The sequence below is a fragment of the Eucalyptus grandis genome, chromosome 2, assembly GCF_016545825.1.
Source record: "Eucalyptus grandis isolate ANBG69807.140 chromosome 2, ASM1654582v1, whole genome shotgun sequence".
NCBI lineage: Eukaryota > Viridiplantae > Streptophyta > Magnoliopsida > Myrtales > Myrtaceae > Eucalyptus > Eucalyptus grandis.
Window position 1 is genome coordinate 38,193,070 of NC_052613.1, and position 25,197 is coordinate 38,218,266.

At 41.3% G+C, this 25,197-nt stretch overlaps 3 protein-coding genes across 3 annotated transcripts; 1 reads left to right on the forward strand and 2 right to left on the reverse strand.

The window, feature by feature from the left end:
- Positions 1-4,014: 4,014 nt before the first annotated feature.
- On the reverse strand, positions 4,015-5,347 carry LOC104432645 (pyridoxal 5'-phosphate synthase subunit PDX1.3). The gene has a single exon (XM_010045127.3). The coding sequence runs from the start codon at positions 5,120-5,122 to the stop codon at positions 4,187-4,189; it is 936 nt and encodes a 311-aa protein (XP_010043429.2). The 5' UTR covers positions 5,123-5,347; the 3' UTR covers positions 4,015-4,186.
- Positions 5,348-14,908: 9,561 nt separating this feature from the next.
- LOC104432646 (peptidyl-prolyl cis-trans isomerase CYP20-1) lies at positions 14,909-17,585 on the forward strand. The gene is made up of 7 exons (XM_010045128.3): positions 14,909-15,062; positions 15,699-15,774; positions 16,261-16,308; positions 16,416-16,439; positions 16,579-16,761; positions 16,852-16,927; positions 17,231-17,585. The coding sequence occupies exons 1-7, from the start codon at positions 14,997-14,999 to the stop codon at positions 17,367-17,369; spliced, it is 612 nt and encodes a 203-aa protein (XP_010043430.2). The 5' UTR covers positions 14,909-14,996; the 3' UTR covers positions 17,370-17,585.
- A 1,773-nt stretch (positions 17,586-19,358) lies between these two features.
- LOC104432647 (inositol 3-kinase) lies at positions 19,359-23,058 on the reverse strand. The gene is made up of 2 exons (XM_010045129.3): positions 21,796-23,058; positions 19,359-19,907 (listed from the first exon to the last, which is right to left on the reverse strand). Exons 1-2 carry the CDS (start codon positions 22,663-22,665, stop codon positions 19,689-19,691), a joined length of 1,089 nt encoding a protein of 362 aa, XP_010043431.2. The 5' UTR covers positions 22,666-23,058; the 3' UTR covers positions 19,359-19,688.
- Positions 23,059-25,197: the final 2,139 nt, after the last annotated feature.

Sequence of the window (25,197 nt, forward strand, 5' to 3'; positions counted from 1 at the left end):
TCCATGAGGAATCGTCGCATGTGCTTTCCATTCCAATGCATGAATTTAGTAAAGGTGTGTACGATAAGGTCGAGAAGGCGACCCAACAGCAACAGCATATGTCTCGTCTGTAGCGGCTGTCCCTGTCCGTATTTTGTACATTGACCCCCATCGGTTGACTTGGAGGTCTCGCCTCCTATCTCCCGCGTGGGTAATTTAGACTTTTTATTTCCTTAAAAAAAAGAAAAAATATAAAGTTTTCTGCATCTGCAAGCGACGTGGTTAAAATAAGTACAGTCGAAGTCTCCCGTTCGCTTTCGCACATGTACGAGATTAATTTAGGCGACTTGGAACTCTCCCAGAAATAGATTGGAGTTTACTCACCCCTTAAAGATTCCCATTCTCGATCGAGAGTCGATTTGGAGGGAATTTTTTACGCTTACAAAATATAAGACTATGGAGATTCGAAGTAGTTGTTCTTTCCAGTCAAAATTTCTAGATGCTTACCAACATGGAGAAACTTGGCTACAACTGTCATGGACTAGAAAATAGAATTCCTTTTCTTTAGGAAACAGTGGGGAGCATTTATCTTGATGTTCCTCTCGTATGCAAAGGTGAAAACAGTGAATTTCAGATGTTAAATCGTGTAATCATTTCAGGTTCACATTATATATTTCAAGGGAGCTATTTCATGTTCAGTATGTGGTTCCGTTCATTTCAACTCAATTCATCTTCCCGAAAGCATGTCAGCATCAGTTTGTCAAAAACCCTTTGTTTGCTTCGGTGGGTCCGCACGTTTCTTGCGTTACGAAAGAAGTCACCGAAAAGGGTAAAAAAGAGAAAGGGGAAGTGACCCTTTGGATGCTCCACCGTCCGTGCTGGAAGGGCAGCGGAGAGCGTCATCACGCTGACGACGTTAATTGGCGCTTATTGCCATCACACAACGTAAATAATTTTTTTAAGGACGGTACGAGGACTCACTGCTTGACAGATATGCATGCGTTGTCATGTCATTTGATGTTTTTACAGCATAAACCAGTAGCTTTGCCTGTGCTTTTCGGACGTTTTGCACGGATCCATGGTTTTTTAACTTTCTGGCGTTTGGCGCCAGTGAACACTTATCCGTCTCATGTGAACTCATTGATTTCTGAATCCTGACCTCAACTAACGTGCATTGATTAGTTGTACGTGCACGCTGTCCCATTAATAAATTTTAGGGCAAAACTATCTATAAAAACCGTTGCACGAAGAACTAAAATTTGATGCTGTATTATTAGCATTATAAGACACATCTGCGTCACTCGATGCTCGGAGCAAGACGTCGTTCACAGCTGTCACATCATTGGCCCAAACATAATTCAGCCCAGGCTCCGTGTTTTGGCCCAATTGAGAGGCTCAGGCTGGTCCGTGATGAGCCGGCCGAGAACCAGTTCTCTCCTTAGTCCCGATTCGCCCAAGCCCAATCATCTCTTTTTTAGTGTCCTTTCGATGTGATATTGCCGGTTCTCTCCATAGATTATGTATTTGGAGTTTAAGCTATAGCCGTCGTTGTTCTACTTGATATATTGCATTTGATGCTTTTTGCTACTTTTAGTTCTGTGCTGTTTACCAGATGGGTCCAGCAGTATGCCTGACACCGTTTTGAATGCAGGAACTGCTTTAACTAGTCGTACCAGTACAAGGCCTTACCGTGATCGATAAGCAAAAGCGGACACGCGGACACCCAGCGATATGCCACGGAGGCTTTTCTTCAGTGGTTCTGTAACGGTGGGAGTTCATTTGCACAGTCTATTCAGAGAAGCTAGATTTTTTAGTTGTGCTCAAAACTTGATCAGTACGTGATTTTCCCCAGATATTGCAAAATCACATGTGACTGTCCGAGCTTTATAAACTAAAGCGGATCGCTACAGCATGGCTGCGCTTGGTAATACATTTCCAAAGACTTGAGAGCTCAATGTGGGGTGGAGGAGCTTTGAGAAATGTCATTTTCCCATCTTCACTCACGGCATTGCCTCTTCTTCCTCACGCTTCAAGCTCTTCTGATTGATGCTTCTCGCAGCTTCGTCCTTGTTGTTGAAGAACGTCTTGGCTTCGCCAAACAGAGGCAAGAATATCCGTCTCAACAAATGTGGATGGAGAATAGATGGCTTGTGTTCTTTGACGCAAGAAAACGAACTTTCCTCCATTTTCTCTCTTCCCACTTTCTTTCTAGCTAGGTTCGCCTTGGTCTTTGTCTTCACACTTAAACACAGTTCTTCTTTTATAGTATTTAGATTTAGATACCAGATAGTGATGGATTTATGGTTGCTTCTCAATCTTAATCTCTTTTCTATTTTGGGTCTCTAGTTTTGTGTGTGAAGACAAAAGTCATTTGAAGAAGCGGAGGCTGTTTCGGAGTCATTGGATATTGTTCACTTTTGACATGCTTCGGTGGGATTATGTCAGACCAAAGTTATTCATTTTGGATCTTGCTCTGTTTTGATCTTACTCTCTATTTTGGGAATATTCCTCTACAGATAAGTTTCTGCTTTCTCTAAGGTTTGGTTTTACAGGCTTCGAATAGTCTGGAGCTGAGGTAGAGTAGATGTAGGACAATTTGTTTTCTTTGTAAGTCTGGTATTTTTCTCCGCGGTTTTATTTTTCAGTTTTGTGCATTCTTTTTGGTCAGACGGCTTTGTGCATCTGAGTGGGGCTGAAATTAAAGTGATTTCGCGTTTTTGCTTATCTCCAATGAATCCGCATATAATTTTACTGAATCCTTTATGTGATCGAGACAAAGTGTCTCTTTGCTTAGTCAATTCCTGATATGCTATGAAGGCAGTTTGATGCAGTTTACTCAGGAATTGCTGCCTTTTGGAGCTTCTTCTAAGTTCTATAAGTTCTACTGATTTTTTTGGGATGTTGCTTATCTGGGCTGTAATTGCGCATATACTTATGTGAAAAGTAGTTTGTTGGGCATGCTTTGCATTTGTGACAACTAAGCGATGAAAATTCATGGGTTGGGGTAATAGTTCTACCATGTATTTATAATAGATGCGCTTTTCTCGTTGGTCTCCTCCACTGCTTTTGGTACGTCCAATTAACTCGATCCTCCTATTGTGCCCATCATCATATCATCGCTATAATGATGACTTTGAAGCGAATGATGGTGACAATGCTTTTGACTGTGAGGATGATATGATTATGGAGGTCAGTAATGATGAGTTTATGTTTGTGGATGAGCTGGGTGGTGTTGACAAGAGGGAAATGGAGGATCGGATCCCTTGGCTGTTGGTGAACAAGAAAGAAAACTGCTCGGTAGTAACGAACCAAGTAGTGTATTAATAAATTAGTGAAGGGATTGAATTAAGTTGTGATTTTGTGTTGTCTGGTGTAACATATGAATTCCAAAGAGGGAACAGAGACAACAAAGAGTATTTTAACGCATCAGAAACACAGCTTTTAGCCTTTGATAAATATAGGGTCTAGCTTGTGTGCTGCTCCTCGTAGAAATCAGTAAGTAGTATTTCCGTCGCTGTTTTTGATGAAAGGTAAGATCTACCCTTGATCGATGTTTTATAGTGAAGCAATTTAAATAAATCTGGAAATTGTTGTTGGAGGAAAGGGTACTCTGAATTTGGAGCTGGTTTCTGGACGGAGTTTAAATAAGCTGGTTTTGAGGAATCCAAGCATGCCAAAGTCACCCATGGACAGAGCAATAAAATCACCATTAATGGGACACTACGGCACGCACATGAAGTTTGCAAAGATTCTCCAGCTTCAGTGAAAATAATAAGAGAGATGCCAAGGTAGATGTACAGAAGCTTCCAGTGTTTTGTCAAACCAAAAGCAGCACGGTCGAAACTGTAAATTAAAGAACTTCAGAAAGATTCCCCAGCATCAGTGAAAAGAACAGAGAGATGCCAAGGTCGATGGATAAAGGCAGAGGCAGGCTTCTAAATGATCTCTGTCAAAGGGATGGTTCATCATCAATTCGGTCCGAAGGGTTAAGATCACTCGGGATCTTTTATGCTCTATCTATGCTTAACGAGCCCGTTCAAAATCAGTCCGATCGCTCGGAATTTTATAGAACTGTTGTCCTACACATTATCAATTGCTGCAATGCATCTGAAAAGTGACGATAACACCAGAACCCCCAGGCTCTGAAAATCCACTTAGACTAGACATATGCTATGGGAAAAGCCAGAAGCAAATTCCCAATGCTAATTCACTCCGACCGATTCGCGTACCTCTCCACCTTATCATCGTTCAGGTTAATGCCCACCATGGCCTCCCCCAACCCGCAGCTCACCTCCGCCAGCAGCTCCGGGTCGGTGTAGTGCGTCACCGCCTGCACGATGGCCTTGGCCCTCTTGGCCGGGTCGCCGCTCTTGAACACCCCGGAGCCCACGAACACGCCGTCGCACCCCAGCTGCATCATCAGCGCGGCGTCGGCCGGCGTCGCCACCCCTCCCGCCGCGAACTGCACCACCGGCAGCCTCCCCAGCTGCTTGGTCTGCATAACCAGGTCGTAGGGCGCCGCGATCTTCTTGGCGAACGCGAACACCTCGTCGTCGTCCATGTTGCGCAGCACGCGGATGTCCCCCATCACCGACCTCACGTGCCGCACCGCCTCCACGACGTTCCCCGTCCCGGCCTCGCCCTTGGTCCTGATCATGGCCGCCCCCTCGCGGATCCGCCGCAGCGCCTCCCCGAGGTTGCGGCAGCCGCAGACGAAGGGGATCCGGAAGTTGTGCTTGTTGATGTGGTTGTCCTCGTCGGCGAGTGTGAGGACCTCGCTCTCGTCCACGTAGTCGATGCCGAGGGCCTCCAGGATCTGGGCCTCGACGAAGTGGCCGATGCGGGCCTTGGCCATGACCGGGATGGTGACGGCGTTCTTGATCTCCTTGATGAGCTGCGGGTCGCTCATGCGGGCGACGCCGCCCTGGGCACGGATGTCGGCGGGCACGCGCTCCAGGGCCATGACGGCGCACGCGCCGGCCTCCTCGGCGATGCGGGCCTGCTCGGCGTTGACGACGTCCATGATGACGCCGCCGCGGAGCATCTGGGCGAGGCCCACTTTGACGGAGAAGGTGGATGATTTCTTGGTGGTCTCGGCTATGGCGCCGTTGCCGTACACGGTGACTACGCCCGAACCCTCCATCGGATATGGAAAACAAGGACGATGTTCAACGAGGACGGTGTCTAGAGAAGGTTGAATACGAGGATTACTCAGAAACGGAGAGAGATAGAGAAAGGTGAGGAACGAATGAAGGAGAGAGGATGAGGAATTGAGAGCGGAAGGGATGAGAAATAAGTAGAGGGGAGGGGTCGGGGGTTGGAGGGGGAGATTTTGGAAGTTTGTGGTCAGTTCTGGAGATTCTATCCATGGGCAGAGCAGAACCGCCGAATTAAAAAAAATCACATCTTTCTATATTTGGCAGGAAAATCTGGAGGTGTTGATTGTGCCATGGATACTGGTTTTTTTTTTTTTTTTGAACAGGCATGGATACTGGTTTAATGATAGCTACTCTAAATTCCAGATGTCTTTTTCTTCTTTTTTTGTATCTTTTTTTTATTGGTATCAACTTTAATTCCAGATTACATGCTTAACGAAGTCACGAAATGAGACCTACTTAACTGGCATGTCCGCTTAAGGAAAAAAAAAATATCTGGAAAATATTATTTTAAATCTCAAAAGACTACAAAACTTAAATGAGAATCTCAGTGTCAACAAATATTGGGAAAATTTTAGGACCTTCCGGTCGAGAAAAATCAAATTAGGCAAGTTGCTTGATTTAGATTAAGTACAAATTAGTCCGAACTTGTCGATAGTATGCATTTCCACGCTGAGGATGTGAATAGGCCTTTTCTTAAGCTTCTTCCTTGGTCGATTAAGGTGTCGCGGTTGTTCAAGTAAAGCCGTTTGCATTTGCTAAGACCATAATCAAGACAAAAATATTGTGTGCACACTTAGTGGACTAAAACTCCAGGGATCATAATTGGACAAAAGGTTCAATGAGACACTTAGATGACAAATGACATCTTAATTTATTGAAAATGACACTAATTAGATAATTAGTGTACTTAGGTCCCTAAAGTTCGATATTTGATTGCGTAAGAAGTGAGGCAAATTCGCATGCTTCATTTGGCTCTTAATCGGCCTCAATAGAGTCGTAGCGAAAATGTACTACTTAGATAATTAGTGTAGTCAGGTTCTTTCGAAATTAGATATCTGATTGCGTATGAAATGATGTATCTTCTCATGCTTCATTTGGCTCTTACTTGACCTCGATAGAGTAGTGAAGAAAAGACATTAATTATATAATTAATATAACTAAGTTCCTAAAGTTAGATATATGATTGACAAAAAGGCACTAAGTAGATAATTAGTGTTATCAGGTTCCTAATGTTAGATATCTAATTCCGTAGAAAGTGAGGTATCTTCTCATCTTCACTTGGCTCTTAGTCGACCTTAAGAGAGTGGTGACAAAAAGGCACTATTAGATGATTAATTTAATCAATCAAATTTCTAGTTGCGTAAGAAGTAAAGTATCTTTTCATGCTTCATGTAAGGCTACGTTAGATTAATACCTTGTTATCTTCACTTAATTAGTCATTCCATTCCACTCGGCTCATGGTCGTTGCATCTCTAGCTTACCATGTAAGCTGACGGGATCGTGCCTAGTGCTCATAATAAGGCCTTGTAATCATTGTGATTTATTTATATTGTCTTTGTATTGTGATTCGTTTTCTTAGTTTGATGGATAGGTCATTGACAAAGACCACAATCAAGACAAAAATATTGTGTGCACACTTAATGGACTAAAACTCCATGGATCATAATTGGACAAAAGGTTCAATGAGACACTTAGATGACAAATGATCATCTCAATTTATTAAAAATGGAACTAATTATATAATTAGTGTAATTAGGTCCATAAAGTTCGATATTTGATTGCGTAAGAAGTGAGGTAAATTCGCATGCTTCATTTGGCTCTTAATCATCCTCAATAGAGTCGTAACGAAAATGTACTACTTAGATAATTAGTGTAGCCAGGTTCTTTCAAAATTAGATATCTAGTTGTGTATAAAGTGATGTATCTTCTCATGCTTCATTTGGCTCTTACTCGACCTCAATTGAGTAGTGAAGAAAATGCATTAATTATATAATTAATATAACTAGGTTAATGAAGTTAGATATACAGTTGACGAAAAGGCACTAAGTAGATAATTAGTGTTATCGGGTTCCTAATGTTAGATATCTGGTTGCACAAAAAGTGAGGTATCTTCTCATCTTCACTTGGCTCTTGGTTGACCTTAATAGAGCAGTGACAAAAAGGCACTAATTAGATAAATAGTTTAATCAGTCAAATATCTAATTGCGTAAGAGTAAAGTATCTTCTCATGCTTCATTTGGCTCCTAGTCGGCCTTGATAGAGCAATGACGACTTTTTTTTTTTTTTTTTGAGGGGGTTCAAATGCATACTAATTTAATTTAACCATCAAAGTTAGGAGAACAACCACAATTAACGTCTAAACATAGCAAATCCCAAAGGGACAAGGGTGGGTTAGAAAGCCAATTAGAAGAAGAAGGTGTCTTGAATGGTGTGCTTTAGTGATCCAATCAGTGCATTGATTCGCCTCCCATGGACAATGGGCTATATTGCATTATTAAGTCTAGCCAGCTAGCCCATACACTCTTCAATAAGCGAACAAAGGGCCCAAGGAAGTTGTACTTCACCTTATTACTAGATAGAAGATAAACTATTACTTTAAAGCAAGACCGACAAATCACCATTTTTCATCTTCAGTTGCAGACAATTCGCATCCGACAAAAAGAGCATAGCTGCTCAAATGGCTAGGGCTTTAGTCATTGCCACCGAAGTTGCCCTTACCTTTTTCATGAAATCGTCTATGATCACTCCATGGGCATCTCAACAAATTCTTGCTACTATGGCCTTTGAACTTCAGTCAACCCATGAGCCATCGACATTTAGCATCACCGATTCCTTGTTTGGTGGCCTCCAAGAATCATGTAAGAGAGTTGTATCCTTGATTGACCTCTTGTACACTAGAGGCTAAATAAGTGAGGTATTGTACATGACAAGAGTGCCGTCCGCAATTGTGTCAACTTTTGGCATATGGGTTTGGAAGATGAAGGAATTCCAAGCTTTCCAGATTAGCTAGAGTATTAGGGGTGTGCAAAATACCTGGGAACCGCCCGGACCATCCGGAACCGGACCGAAACCGCCCAAAACTGACGGTTCTTAAGGGAACCGGTCCGGTTCCCAATTCCAATTTTTTGGAACCAGTGGGTACCGGTCCGGTTCCCGATTCCATGGGCGAATCCGCCCACTCGGACCAAATCGGAACCTTTTAATATTAAAAAAAAATTACTAAAAGAAACCCTAGATTAGATCTCTTCTCCTCACTCACTTCGTCTTCGGTTCTCTCTCTCTTTGTCTCTTCCTCGGTTCCTCCTAATCTTATCGCCATTTCGATTCCTCCCCGAGCGTCGACGTCGCCGCCGCTACTCCTCCGCCGCTGCTGTTCGCCCCCTCGCGTCGGCCGCGACCCACCACAGCCGCGGGAAATTGTTTCGCAATTGTTCTATGTTGAAAACCCGACCATAGACCTCATCCCCTCATTCCCAACTCATAGACCCGACCGTTCTATGTTAAAAACCAAAATTGTTTCACGTCAAGATCGATTCCATGGATCCACCTGGGAACCGGACCGAACCGACGGTCCGGTTCTCGGGTGGATCCATGCAACAAATGGGTGGATCCCGGTTCCAATTTTTCGGAACCGGTTCTTAGTGGGCGGTTCCCGGTCCTAGGTCGGGAGCCGCCCGCTCAGACCATGCACACCCCTACAGAATACGCTAACGAGCAATTCTTTGGATGGGGTGTGTGACCTTTCGCAGTAAGTACTTAATAGACTTGTTTCTTTGTCTCGGTTATGTTACTCGGGGAGGTTTCGATATTAAGCCTTGGATTTGACTAAATACCTTTGGTCCATTCACACAAGATAAAGAGGTGTTCCATCGTTTTAGGGCCTTGTCGGCACAACGGACAAATTAGATTAGGTAACAACTTGCACCTATACAAGTTTTCTTCTGTGGGTAGTGCAATTTGACACACACTCCAAATAAAGAAGCGAACTTTAGGGTGGGAATCTATCTACCAAATAGTGGTCCATAGCACTCAGGGAGGCTGGTTGGCGCGTGAGTTGTGCTTAACTCTTTGGTGATAGATATGTAGTTCCGTACCCATTCTTTTTCGAGAAAGTCCTAGAATTATTACCTATCCACACTAGCTTATCCTTAGTCAAGATATAATAAAGAGGGATGGTCTATATTTTTTGCACTAAAATAGTCATGAAAAGTGCTTTCAGTTTATGGACATTCCATTCATTTGCTATGTTGTCAATTAAGTCCATTACCAATTACGGGTCATCTTGGTTAGCCGGACCGCCAATCAAGGCAATTGAAAGCCACCCATTTTTGTAAATATTGATACTCTTTCCATCTCCCACCACCCATTTATTGTTATAGCTGAAAACTTCTCTTCCAAATAATAAGCTTAGCCACTCCTATAATGGATGAGAACCCTTACTTGCATTCCAGAAATTTCCTCCCGGAAAGTAAATTCCTTTTAAGATCTAGCACTAGAGAGCTAAAGGGGTTGTTGACAATCTCCACGCCTCTTTGCCCAAAATAGCCTTGTTGAAGGAGACTAGGTCTTTGAAGCCAAAACCCCTTCTACATTTTCAAAACCTCCCATCTTTTCTAATGGACTCCTATTGTGGATACACTTTGTTTCCACCAGAATGAAACAATTCTTTATTTAATGGCTTTGCACATTGAGATTGAGATTTTAAAAATTGACATGGCATACTGGGGTAGAGGCTGTACCACTGTCTTCACTAATGTCTCATTGCCAACTTTTGACAATAGTTTCTCTTTCCACTCCTCTAACTTCATATTTAGTCTCACAAGGATTCAAGCGAACATTTATTTCTTAGTCTAGCCCCAATAAGAGGGAATACTTGAGTACTTCCCCATCCTCTTAATGATTGGAACTCTCAATTCATTGGCCATATTCCTTTTAAGATTTTGGGGATACCCACCACTAAAATAAAGATATGATTTGTTTAAATTCATAGTTTGACCTGAAGCAAGTCAATATTGATTCAACAAATTTGCTAGATTCTAACATTCCTTTATAGTTTCATTCAAGAAAAAACTTGCATCATCCACAAACAAGAGATGAGAAAGTGCATGACAATGTCTATTCAGTTTTATTCCCTTAACATTACCATTCGCGATTGCTCGATTCAATAAGTAGGATGGAACATTCGCCAAAATTATAAACAAGTCAGGGAACAAAAGGTCATCTTGTCTAATACCTTTGGCAGGTTGGAAGAAAGGTCGTGGTTCCCCTTTGATCTTTACACTATAGGTGGTTGAACGGATACACTGCCTAATCAAAAGATCTATTTTTCACATAACTCCATCTTTAATAAGTATGCGCACAAGAAATCCCATTCTACATGGTCGTACGCTCTCTACATATCTAGCTTGAGGAGTGCTTAGGATTTCCTCTTTATTTTTTGAATTCTTAATTGGTCCAAAACTTCTTGAACTATAAAAATATTATCTTGAATTCGCTGCCACTAAGACTTTATCCCATAGCAATTATATCAGGAAGCCAAGGTTTGATGCAATTTGCCATAACCTTGGATATAATTTTATAACTAAAGTTATAAAGGCTAATGGGTCTGAACCGAGAAATTCTTTCTGAGTTTGAAACTTTGGGAATGAGAGCAATGTGAGTTCTATTAAAGATAGGATTGACAGTACCTAAGTCAAAGAAATTTTTGACAATCTAAATCACATTCTTCTTAACGAAGTCCCAATGGTAATAATGGAATTGCCCATTAAGTTCGTCTAGTCCTAGAGCCTTGGCCACTCCTAATTGGAATATCGCCTTTTTCACTTCTTCTAGGGTAACTGATGCCATTTAAGACTCATTCATTATAGCCTTAACAAAGCTAGGGCACACATCTAGAATCGATTGGAAGTTTCTATGGCCCACTATTTCGTAAAGCTCCTTATAGAAACTGGTTATATGCTACTTCAGCTGACTAGGTTCCCTACTCCAAGTTTGTTTGTTGATTTTCAGCAAGGAATCCTATTCCTTTGCCTCCGTTAAACAATGGTGACGTGAACAAAATTTGTGTTCCTATCTCCTCACTTAAGCCATTTGACGCGTGATCTTATCCCCTAATACATCTCTTCTTACCTCCACAATCTCTCGGTTTGTTCAATTTGTGGTATACTTTATTTTGTTGGTAAATGCAACGAGACTTCCCTAAAGAAACTCAATATGTTTAAAAATATTTGAGAACTTTTCCCTATTCCATTTTCCCAAAGCCAAGGAGACCTATTTTGTTTTGCTCGCAAAATATCTTTAGGCACTATACTGTTCACACCAGGCTTTTTGGACTATCATGCTGCATTCCAAGTCCTCTAGACCAATATGCCTCAAACTTAAACTCTTTTCTTCTTACATTCCAAGTTGGGGATGCTACAAGTAGAATTGGGTTATGATCGAATCATATTGCTAATAGTACATAGGCTTCCGCATTGGGGAATAACACCCTCCATTCTAAGTTGCACAAAACTTTGTCCAGCCTATTTTTAACCAGTGCATCTCCTTTTTTATTATTGGCCCATGTAAAGGCATAACCCTTACTCTCTATATCCAAAAGTGAGCAGTCATGTAAAAGTTCTCTAAAAACAACAAGTCTTTAATAGTCTGCTTCTCTTTTTTCTACTTTTTCCCAATGATAAAGAATTTCATTAAAATCACCAACACAAATCCAAGGAAGCCGATTGTGAGAGGATATAAAGCAAATTTGTTGCCATAAGGTGAGTCTCTCTTGAAATTTTATCGAGACATGTAACAAAGTAATTCTCATCATTTTACCATTATCGAGGTTCTTACAATTCAAATCAATGTAATCCTCCAAATTACTCTCAATGTCCACAATCATGTTGTCATTCCTCATAACTATAAGCTCCCAAACGATACCAACTCTATTCACTATCATCAAATTTTGAAATTGAAGTCACCTCCTAATTCTCTCCACAATTGGTTCCTTATTCTTCATTTCATCAGGAAGACCAAACTAGGCTTTTCTTAAGCCACTAAGGCTTGGAGATGCTAAAATATCAGGGGAGAGCCCAAACCCTGACAATTTCAACTCATATTTTCCCTAGTTGCTTGTTGGGGCTAGCCTTTAAAGCCCACACATTCACATCATTCACTAATTGAATAGGAGTTTCCATTAATTGGTTTTCATCAAAGGATTAAGCAAGTGTACTTTGTAAATCGTAAGTATTGAAATGCTTTTGCTCCTTCAATACTAGCTCCTTAAAGATCTTCTTGCCTTTGTTTGGGTGCTCCTCTGAGATGGGGTCATTAAGATTTTACCACCACAATTTGAGTATCCTTCATCTCCATAAAATTAGGATCCCTATCCCTATAATCTTAAGCACCCTCAGGTTGGAAAGTTATTAAAAGACGAGTGCCCTCATTTCCCTTTTGATTATTTTGTTCTTGGAGCCATATAGGACTAATAAGTCTGCATCTTCATAACTATCTCTTCATCCTCAAGGGGATGTAGCTGCTAACCGTAGAAGAGTTTCCAATATGGGCCATATTTTCGCACTTTAACTTTCAGCCAAGAACCAAATTTGCTAGCAACATTCTCTTTTTGTCTTGACTTTACATAAGGCACTTCTTTGTAGTAAGTAGAATAATGACCAATACGCCCACATAAATAACAAAAATGTGACTCTTTTATATTTGAAATCAATTCACAACTTTTCATAACTTGAGTTAATGATGGTTTCTAGCTTTAGTGGTGCAGATAAATCTTGGATTACTCTTGCTTTTCCAACCTTATGAGGTATATTGGCCTTAGATTCTAGCTTTACTTCTTGTACTTGGCCAATATTTTCAACAATGTTGCGCATCAATTCCTCTAAGATTCTCCCTCTTAGGATACTTTGGAAATGGGCGCAAAAAACACAATGCATGAATCCATAACAATGCTTAATAGTAGTAGGTTCGCATTGCTAGAGAACTAGCATATTGCTAGAAAAAGACTAGGGACCAGCCTTCAACACCTTTTCCTTCTCTATAACCAAGTTGAAAGTGAATGAAAAGAACTCCAATTCAATGGAAGCAAAAATGATTGTCTCAACTTTCCATGCCTTTCTCATAGTACTAATAAAGGCTTGGAGGCTGACATTTGGCTTATAGTAAAGTTTTTCATATAGAGTCAACTCACATTCACATTTGTTCTCCAATGGACTGTCCTTCGTGGCCAACACATGATATCATCTTCCGACCATAAATCACTAACTTTTGACAAAGTGCAGCCAAATGAATTTGGATTCTTTCTCAACTTCCACTTTGGAATATCTAAAATATGGCAAGACATAAAGGACAAGCTAAAACAACACTAGTAGAGCACCCCAAAATGTATTATCTTGAAGATTTTAGGCAAGCTGCTACTAGGTGAGAGGATCCATGAAGTAGCTGCTATACTTGGCAAATGATTTCAACTAAAGAGCCAACTAAAAGGGCAAACCCCGAGCCATTCTAATTGCCCAAAACTACCTAGAAGTCAGATGTGGCAAGAGCAGAAGGGACTAGGTAAAGAGAAAAAACAAGTAGACTAGGTTAAGAAGAAGAATCAAACGAATATCAATGGATTGAAGGGAGGTCTACAAATGACGTGTTAGTTGAAATGCTTGTTTGGGCATCTCAAAATGAAAATTGGGGGGGGGTGGATTTGCATTGGAGCTAGAAAAGGGTTGTTCTATAAAACTGAATGGTGGTGAAAATCGTTAACGAGTAGATCAGAGCAACAAGAGGGAACAACAAAGGTGAAACTGAAGTCACGAAAGGTGGAAATGGTGGGCAATGAAGCTGAGGGAGGACAATTTGGGGAGAGGAATTTGGTAATGGAATAGTGAGGGATCCAAAGAAAGGGTTTTGATAGGACAGAACATTAGGGAATTTGGGATCTAGGGTTTTGGATAGTGTGGGGTTTTACAGAAAACTATCACCATGGGGATAAGGGAAAGCTCTCACCAAGAGAAAAGTCTACATGATGGAATCATTATAGGATTAATCGAAATGAAATAAAAATCCCAGCATTGGGTAAAATAATGGTTTTGAAGAACCACGCTAATTGATGATCATCGATCCATCTTTAACATTAACTCTAAATCCATTTTCATCTTGGGAAGTTATTACAACAGTTTCAAAATTTTACCCTCTCAAACTTTTGTAATAACACAAATAACAAGAAACGTGAACTAATAGCTTGATTCATCCATATTTTTTTTAGAAATTTCATGATTATTACAAAATTTCTTCCGAAAAGTTATGCAGAATAAAAAAACACAAAAACAGAAAAAGAAGTTTATCCGAGCGGCCATGTCCCAAGAAAACCACGGTTGCCCGCATTGGATTAGGCTATAAGGAGAATATCTTTCACCAATCTTTAATTGAACTCGATTTCCTCTAAGCAATTAGTTAATTAATTCTAACTTGCCCAGAATTTTACAGTGGATTTATATCGTGTTCTTAGTTCTTACATCCATTAAATCATTTCATATTATTTTCTCAGCAGCTCAGTCTATTTATTACTTATAATGAAAATGATGAGGAATCATCACATCGGGACTAAATCAATTTTTAGAGGACGGCTAATTTATTTTTAATCAACATAAAATTTTGGCGAAGTGGGGCGGATGGGCGTAGGGGGCGGATGATGATCATTTGGGGCGTCCACGCCCACCGAGCCAATAGGATCCGAGCAGAGCCACGTGTCTTCCTCCTATTGGCGGTGCTCGTTCGCTAATTAGGTCTGTATTTTCCCTACTCGATGCATCAGTTCCCGACATCGGCATTCTGCTCAACGTTCTGCAAGCGTGCTCGGAGATCGTGGAGATGGCGACGGCGAGATCGTTTTTCCTCTGTGCTCTGCTCCTCCTCGCAACCCTATCTCTCGCTCAGGTACTTCGGATTCGAACGGCCGGCTCTTTGCATCTGCAGATTGTCGCGATTCTCCTTTATTCTTTGATTCCGATCGAATCGCATGGGGCTTGTTCCGCCACGAGACGGCTGAATCCCTTTGTCAGTTAGATCTTAAGGTCATCTGGCTCTTTTCAGTAGCGAATCGCGATCAGTCCTAACTTTTAGACGCGATATTATCGAAGTTTCTTGGTGTGTAGCGATGCACTGCGCATTGATCAGCAGGAAGTGAGTGATCTGGTCATGCCGTGAGCTGCTTAATGGATCTGGTTTGGTGTAATCGATCGAATCTGTTAGTTGTAGATTGTCGCGATTCTTTTCTGTTTGGAGCTTGAATTGCGTCACATTAGAATTTAGACCTAACATGCCGCGACGGCGTTTAAAGTTGATCCGAGATAATCGAGATTTGTTTGTCAAGATCTACACTCACGAGGCCGTGTAATCATCTCCACTCATGAATCGTGATTGATCTTAGTCGTTAGATGCAACGTTCTCGAAGTTATTGGGTATGCAGTGGTGCGCTTGGGGTTGCTCAATAGGAAACGAGTAATTAGGGAATGCAATGAGCTGCTTACAGTATCTTCTTAGTGTAATTTTTGGAATTGATTGCTTTTTCAGGCGAAGAAGTCTGAGGATTTGAAAGAGGTGACTCACAAAGTTTATTTTGATGTGGAGATAGCTGGAAAACCGGCAGGTACGCTCTGCCTCACTTGGACAGCCTGCCCGGACGGCGACACCGGCTTAATTACCTCGAAAACTTATTCATTCTCATACTCTCTGCTTTGATAAATGTAGTTTCAACTTCTACACTTGACTTACTTGTTGGGATTGCGAGAAGTCAATTTGGAGTGTAATATGACATGTGAATTGCAAGTATCCTAGTGGAGATCACTGATAAAAGCTTTCTTCCTAGGTGTGAAACAAAGCTTGTGATTCTGTGTTGACTAATGATGCTCCTCTGATTCTCTACACCTGTTAGGCAGTTGTGTCACCTAACTTGTTCCATTGGAGAGGAAAGTGTCGTTTTCTGTCCATTATAGGAAAAAAAATATTAGGAATCTAAATGATGGTGCTGTCTACAATCACTGGTGCACATGGTTTGAGAATGTTATGTAGGAATCTTCTGCATAAAGGATAGTTCTCGCTTGCAATTGCTGACGCCACCTTCATCTGTTTCTAGGTCGAATTGTCATGGGTCTATATGGAAAAGCAGTTCCAAAGACTGCTGGTATGTAATGGCTGCCATTTTTACTTTTAATAGAAGCATGTCTATACTTGCGTTGGTAACGGATGTTTAATCCTGTTGTTGACTTCAACCTATGATTTCTTTTCCAGAAAACTTCAGGGCGCTGTGTACAGGTAAATGGCTTGTTCTTTCCCCATCTTTGGCATGCGTACATGCTTTGGTCCCCTTCTTATACTCTACTGCAGTGTCAGATTCAGTTTCATGCTTCAGTCCTTTCTGAAATGTATATCATTACGTACCTAACTATTTCAGGTGAGAAAGGCACTGGAAAGAGTGGAAAACCTCTTCACTACAAGGGAAGCAGTTTCCACCGGATCATTCCAAGCTTCATGCTACAGGGAGGTGACTTTACTCTTGGTGATGGCAGAGGTGGCGAGTCTATTTATGGAGAGAAGTTTGCTGATGAAAACTTTAAGTTGAAGCACACTGGACCAGGTAGGTTTAATTTTATTCTGCTTGGATTGTAGATGAAGGGAGAGTTTCCTTTGTCAGTGCTGAAAGATCACTTTACATCTCTCTCTTCAGGGCTTTTGTCTATGGCGAACGCTGGTCCTGACACAAACGGTTCACAGTTTTTTATCACAACTGTGACGACTAGTTGGTACGTAAAATCCTTAACAGAAAGATTCTTGTCTTCTCTACTTCTATGTAGAAAAGAACTAGCTGTAGATGTAGCAATGCACTTTCTGGGCAATGTGATCTCCTTGGCTAATGATTGGTTCGGTCATTGAAACACGTTTGAAAATAATTCATGTGTTGGTTGGATTAAAAGGGGGCGGAGGCACTCTTAATTTTTCCTTTTAATTTCAACCATTTTTAGGACATTTTTTGTAGTGCCTTGGCTTTTGAAAAGTTCTATCGCAGTGGGTACCTGCCAAAAGCCTAACTTCTAATTTTGTCCCAGGCTTGATGGGAGACACGTCGTGTTCGGGAAAGTGTTGTCTGGGATGGATGTGGTTTACAAAGTTGAAGCTGAGGGAAGACAGAGCGGCACCCCCAAAAGCAAAGTCGTGATAGCAGACAGTGGTGAACTCCCACTCTGATCGAACTGATGCCAACATGTTTACCATGACTAGCTCTTAGGCAGCTGTTAAGAGATAAATGCAAAAACAATGTAGGTTATGTGAAACCGAAAACTGGATTTGGAGTTATAGCCGTGCTCTTCTTTTTGGGCATTTCGGTTGTTCTAATGTGTCTGGACTGAATATTTTTCAATATGATGTAATTTTGCCTTTGTATCAAGTGATGTTGCCATTTGACTCTCGATGTCAAAAAGGGCCGGTTGTTTTGGGCCTTCATTGGGCCACGTAGTGCGGGAAGGCCCCATCTGCAGTGGGCATTGATGGGCCATCAAGGCCTATTTATAGGCCCACCGAGGCCCATAGGCTGACCTTTAGCCTTAATGGGCCAAGGCCCATGTTCCAGGTTCCAGGTTCAGTTGAAGACCCAGAGTTTTGGTCCTTGACTAGGCTAAAAGTGAGCCGTTGGCTACGCACGTGATGTTGGGCCTTAACGGGCCTCTAAGACCGTTTCTTGGGGCCAACGAAGGCCCGATATCCTTATCACTGAGCCTTAATGGGTAGGGGCCCATTGACTGGGTATGCGAGGTTCAGTTATGGTCCAATCTTGGCCGGTGGGCTTGGCAAGGCCCAAAATAATGCTGAACTTTCTGTATGCGGGACATGTGTCAAATACATCGTTCCATGGTTCTAGTGATTGTGCATTTTCCTCCACCTTAATTAAACTTGTCAAACGAGTAGATTGTTTGACCAAAAAAAAAAAAAATGAGTAGATTGAATCGAGTTTAGATTAAGTCATAAATGATTTGACTCAAATTGATCTATTAACCCGTTTATAATCCATTTTATTACTAATGTAAATTTACTGACTTATACCCGACTTGATCCATATTATTAGAACACTTTCATATTTAATTAAGTGTAGAAAAAATTGTTTCTTATGATTTTTGAAAAAATCATATTGTTAAAACACTTCTATACAATTACAAAATCAATGGATAAATTATATATAAATTAAAAAAATCGAGGCTTCATTTATTTCATGAAAAATATAGTATTTTTGAAAATGATACTATTTTTCGATTGAAATTTAAAAAATGATTTTTTTTTTTTCATTTGGTATTGAAAATCTGATTTGACTTTTTGTGCACTCCTTTAAAGTGTTCTTATTTTTATTTTTATCTTTAAAAAATGGAATTGTTAATTTTTTTTTTTTTTTTTTTTTCCTCCTCCTTCACCCATCATGGACCACGGTGGTTGTGATTGGCATTAGGCGAGCTCCAACCTTGCCACAGTCCGACAAGGCTCGAGCTCACCCGATTCTGGCAAGCCGAGCCTTGCCAAATCCAACAAGGTTGAGCTCGCCACACCGGTGAGCTCGAGTCTCGCAAGCACCAAGGCCAGTGAGCTCAGCTCACTTGATTTGGCGAGCTCAAGCTCGACTTAAGTCGGTGAGGCATCGGCCTTGCTTGATTGGCGAGCTCGAGGCTCGCCAATGTGATTGGGTGGGGGCTGCGCACCTCACCCTGTTGGAGGGTCGTCGCTAAACTTCATAGGGGACAAAGGTAAAAAAAGAAAGAACAAAAAAAAAAAATTACTAAAGAGTCAAAATTAAAATAAATAAAAATTATAGAAATTGTTCCATGAGGATGATATATCCTTAATCAATTAACTCCACTAATGACCTTTATAAGATAAATGGTTGTAAATAGGTTTAAAGACAAATATATTTGCAATCTATATATTATTAGACTTACGTACAACCCAAATCCATTAACAATTCATTTATTAAAACTTGATTAATTCATATATAACCCATCTCATTGAATATGGGTTCAACACCATTTTGACACCTCTAACCTTTATGAATGTGGATTAGACTCATCTTCTCATTAACGGTCTTCTGCAAGCATTCAGTGAAGCTACAGTTGAATTAATGATGCCTCTCCCTCCTTAACGAAGTGCAGCTTCCAACAAAATACTTAACTCGGTCTTGATGTTGGCCTTTGCAAATGGACTCGGGAAGCTGGACAGTTCTCATTTTCTAGAGCAAAAGAATATGAATAGTGTCCTTGGTAAAAGAAGCAGTAAGTAATATCCCAAAACAACTTTGGACGATAACCTAGACAACAAGCGGCCTCTCAATCAGAACAATTTTGACAACCATATCGAGGAAATATATAGTCGCAGCCCACGGGTCTCTCTTAGGCCTCATTGCTAGAGTTAGTAATCTAACGTCTCAGACTAAATAGTACCAAGCACCTGTTCAAAAAGAAATGGTTCTTTGTTTTAGCCACGTTAGTCTCAACTCAATTAGTCGAAGTTGTGGAAGATGGAATAATTCTAGGCTGAGAGTACGCTGGAATGTTCGGTTCCTTTGCCAGGACTTGACAGCTCCCTCGGACAATCGTGGATAGGGTACTTGAATTGAAGTTTCAACGCACTAAGGGATGCATGGAACTGATCATGTCCTGCTGGCTTCAGAAACTTCGGCTCAATATTTATTCCATTAAGACTATGCACACACTGCATCTTCTGCCTTTCTACTTCATCCTTGACACCCTATAAATATATTTACAGAAATAAAATTTCATGAACTCATGGAAACAGAGCATGGCAAGGTCAACGAGGTTATGGAATGAGCATTGTCACTGCAGAAGGTAAGAAGATGCAAATATAGAGAACAAAAATGGTAAAAAAAATGAAAACAACAGTGTCTGAAACTTATGTTAAGGAAAGCATAGATGATGCTTAATTAAACTACGGTAGTTGGATGCCAAAACATGTATCATCCCACAAAGTTCCACCTTCAACAGAAAACCAGAAATTCCTATGTAATAGCCCAGCCAAACACAAGTTCTTACATTGTAACCAGGTAATTGATTACGACAACAACAGAATTAGAGCTTTCTAGCCTAAGGAATATCTAATTGCCATTATCCAAGTCCCAGTTTGATCAACCAAAGCAACTAGAATGCTGTCCAATGACAATGAAGTGTATTTTGATTAAGTAGAACCCCAACTGAAGCGAACAAACCTAAACCAATAAACTATCCCCCATGGACCAGGCAAAGAACAATAATATGTGACACTTTGATAGGATATTTACTAGTCTTGAGCCCTATAAAATTACCTTGTCAAGTCAATCATATCATTGCTGACCAAAAAAAACTCACTCGAATGAAAGTCAGTCAAATGAATGTTCAAAATTCATCAGGGAAACCTCATAAAAGATGTGTCTCAGTTACCAAGTTCAGCTATCATTGCTGGGTTCAGCTAACAAAGTTGCAGAGTTCAGCTAACATTACCATGGAATCCTTTCTTTGACATTCAATTAACCGTATGACAGACATCCACATATAGAAGCTTACCTACCGCTGACAAGACAGCATATCTGGTGTAATACACGGGAAAATCTACATTAAGTACAGGTGCAGTAGCATGAACTCACAAAACTTGTGTGATTCCAAAACCATGTCCGCTTGCTTGATCTTAGGATGAAACAATTATCAAACAACTGTATGGAGATCCAAAAAGAAACTCTTACACTAGTAAATTGTCAAAGGACAAAAGTTTTGCTGCACCAATTTTGCAAGGTTGTCTGTCTAATATCATGGCAACAGAGCAATCTTCCCTAGCAAGATTGCTAGATTTAGAAAGGGATAATAGCACAAATGATCTTTAAATTTTAGTCCAATGTGCAATTTGAAACATCAATTTCTAATTTGTACAATATGGTCTTTGAATTTGGCCTAATTTGCAAGGTCATCCCTAGACTTTTAATTTATTTAATATAACCCCTAATCTATTAGTAAATGTTCGATGTAGTTTCCAGACTATATGAAAATGTTTAAGTTCAGAGATCACATTGAACATTGGACCAAAGTTCAAGGACCACATTGAACAAATAAAAAAGTTTAAGGACTGGAATGCATATTGAATCATAGTTCAAGGACTGTTTATGTTGTTTTCCCATTTAAAAAGGATTCTCTTTTTCAAGAAAGTAACTGATGTGTCCCCCACACATCATTGACATATAATGAAAAAGAAATATCAAGGCACAAGGTGGTGTTTTTTTTTTTTTTTTGGGCGACACATTCCTTGGACACTGGTTGACATTGCTTCATCCTGCAATCACCATAACTAATACTTGGAATACTAGTCCCCCGTTTTTTATAATGTTCCAAGAACTCCATTGCTACAGCACATAACAGGTGTCATGAGAATGAGCAAATTAACAAGATCCATTGCATCAATCTTAGAGTTCCAATGTTCTCCCAGAGACATAACATGCACGCACAATCCAAAATCAATGCTTAGAATGCAAACATAAATCTTATTTTTTATGATTGCCCTCCTTTCAGTACCTCAATCCTCTTGTACAAGACATCACCCCACCGTCGAGCAACAAGTCAATTGTAAGCAAAAAAAACAAGCCAAGAAAACAAACCTGCAAGAGTGTCAACTCATATTTGGGAAGCCCAACTTGCGCAACCGTCAATGAACCGAAGAAATTCCCCAAAAGAGCTGCATCAGGAACTGTCAGTCCCTGCACAAGCCCAGCAACTAAGCCACCCAAAAAGCTATCACCAGCACCCGTTGGATCAACCTCACTAGCGACAAAGGGTTCAATCTTCATCTCTCCATCTCTCCAGTACAAAGTACACCCATTCTTCCCATTCGTGACCACGACGCAGCACCAATTCCTCACCTCCTCCACGTCCATATAAGCCACTTCTTCGGACGATGCCTTTATGAACCCAATTCGAGGCAAGAGATGATAAAACCCACTCTCCTTCAACTCCACAAGCCTCACTGTTCCATCAACACCGTCGAAGACCCGAATCAGGGCCTGAATATCTACAAGCACCACCTCACAAATCTCAATCATTCTCTCCAACGTCTCCACCAATATCTCGCCCCCAACCCCAACCGCCATCCCAAAATCAAATTTCCCTTCGGGGAGATCCGAAGGCGCAATCGGGTCGCAAGAGCAGACCCGCTTCAGGACGCGGTCCTCGCGCCCGTCCTCCTCCCCCGAGCCGGAATCGAAGTAGGCGTGGAAGAGAGTGGTCTCGCGATCGGGCGCCGCGATCGGGCGGCGAGCGGTCGCGTACTTGAAATCCCGACCGACCTTCGACACCAGGTCGAAGGGGATCGAGAGGCCGTCGAGGACGGCGGCGATGAAGGAGACGGCGCCGCCGAGGGACTCGGCCACGGCGGCGCCGTCCCGGAAGAGGACGTCGTGGCAGTAGTTGCCGGCGACGAGGCCGCGGCGGGGGGCGGGGGGCTGGGGAGGCTTGGCCGAGTCCCTGACCATGGGGAGGAGCGCGGCGGGCGAGAGAGAGGACGGCCGGAGGAGGAGGAGGAGGAGCGTGGGGCCGCGATCTAGCGACGATCATCGAGTGGGGGTGGAAAGGAGAATCGGACGGTTAGGAAGGAGGGTCCATGGGAGGGGAGGAGGAGCAGCAGCAGCAGCGGATGTTCATAGAGAGAGAGATCGGGGGACGGGTGTGAATCTGGAGGAGGTGGTGGTGGTGGTGGTGATGAAGAAGACGAGGCGAAGACGAAAGTGAGAAGTTGGGCTTGCATGGAAGGGAGGCTCCATCTCGAGCGCACGTGTCGTTGGGGGTACGATCTCGCGCGCCACAAAGGAGGAGATCTGCAGGAGCAGAGGGACCGGCGTTCCCGTTTCCCGCACGGGTAAAAGGTGAAGAATTGGGGTCTTATTAGATCTTATAATTTTCTCTTCAATTCAACGCGCGAGACTTTGAAAACCTTGCATCTACAACCAGAGATACTAGTTAGACATGTCGGTTCTAGACGCTGTTCGGAGCACATATCTAACTTACAAGAAGCAATCTTCCGATAACTCAACACTTAGCCAATATGTATTTTTTATTTTAATATGTTGGTAGTAACTACATACCCTCCAATTGCATAGAAAATTTTTCTTCCTATACCTCCGAATTTTACATTCTAGAGTTCAAACAAGATAATTTTATGATATACTTGAGTCCAAGAGTCTTACATATGATTTTATAATCCGAAGAATATTTCTTTTAATTCTGAAAATTAAGACAATCAGAGCTCATTAAAATAAGAATAATTTGTAATCTAAAAATGCACGAGCCAAAATTTCTTTAGTGTTTAAAAGGAAAATAGAATTATGCAGTGCAAGAAATACATATCCAAACTAAATGTCACCGGGACAGTGCCACAAGCCGAAGAATAATTAGTTGGGCCATTTGCATACATTGAGTTCAAAATTTTCCTAATTAATTACAGTACACTCTTTGACAAAATTATTTTAAAATTTTCTTTTTTCGGTGGAGAATAAGAATTTATAGAATCAAAACATTTCGGAGTTGACTTTTCGTCGTCCGCCTTTTGCTTCTCTAGCTGGCGGAAGCGACTACATTACTTCGCAAATGTTCGGGGGGCTATAAAAAGGACGCACGCCCTCCGTCGAGAATAATGCTTTGATAGATGGCGTTCCGTGGAAAAGAACGATGACGTAGCCAACCAAAGACGGAGAGTGACAGAACATGCAAGAACAAATGCTCTACAAAGAAAACGATTGCTTTAAAGTGACAGGGTGGGCTGATTCCTGATTTTGTCGGAGGAACCAGATCCGCACTACTTCTCTGCTTTTTGTTCTTCAGCAGCCAATGGCTGAGCAAAGTTAATCATGTCAAATGAACTCTATAGTCAGACATCGGCAGGAGAATGGAACAAAGACAGCAAAGACCAAGAATCCACAGCTTAGATCTACTTAGCTGTTATCCAAACCGAGGACCAATTCTAACCCATTCCGTCACACATTTCTGTTTCGTCTGATAATCATTTTTGCACCTTCCTCCAAAAAAGTAAAAATTGAATTTTAATGAGACTTTTGTGAAGATGTTTAGAAATGTGATCAAAATTCTGGAAAACACATTTTTTATTTTTATTTTTGGAAAATTTTCCAAAAATTAGAAAAATTAGTTGAGATGTGGAAAAACCATTGGGGAGGCTATTTTGTGACACAAACAGATTTTAAGAAGAAGAATGGATTCAATCGGACAAGAAATGATCGATGAAGCTGCAATGAGACCAAGGTTGATCGGCCCAATCGATCTCGGATCAATTATGATCAATCCCACGATGGCAACTAGATCGATCGATCCATCCACGATAGATCCGCATGGTGCAAAGATCGATCCACAATTGATCCGCACGGTGAAGGATCGATCCACGAGGCCAAGGCCCTCGATCACAATCAATCCCAACAAATTTCCTCCATACCTAAAGTAGGAAGCATTCAGAAATTACGTAAGCAGATTCAAACCGCCAAGAACTCGTCTCTGCGATACAATCCTTACATCTCAAGCTCTACAAAAGATATTCTTCTGCACTTCAAAACATATCTAAACACTGTCTCCTTGAATCTGGTTGTGGTCCTGGTTCGCTTATTAGGCCAAATTAACCTTCTCCAATATACACTATTACTAGAGTTGGCTTCAGTAGAAGTTCCTCGATCCTACGCAGGTTGCGTTTTACTAGGAGAAAAGGATGATTTCCAAACATAAATTTAGTCTCTTCTTTTAACCATCTTTTCCTGAGAAAAGCAGCAAACATAAACCCATGAACATTCTAAACTTATACAGTCAATTCCAAACTCAACATAAATTCAGTCTCCTCTTAAGACCAGAGAGCACCATCCCTAATTCACCTGAGTTCTCCACGAAGATTTCTTAATAAAAAAAGAGGCATGATGAAGACACCCATCCCCCTATAAAGAAAACAATCTAATAACCACTCCAATAACATAATGACGTTGGGTACAACAGGTTAGTCAGAACTTAACATA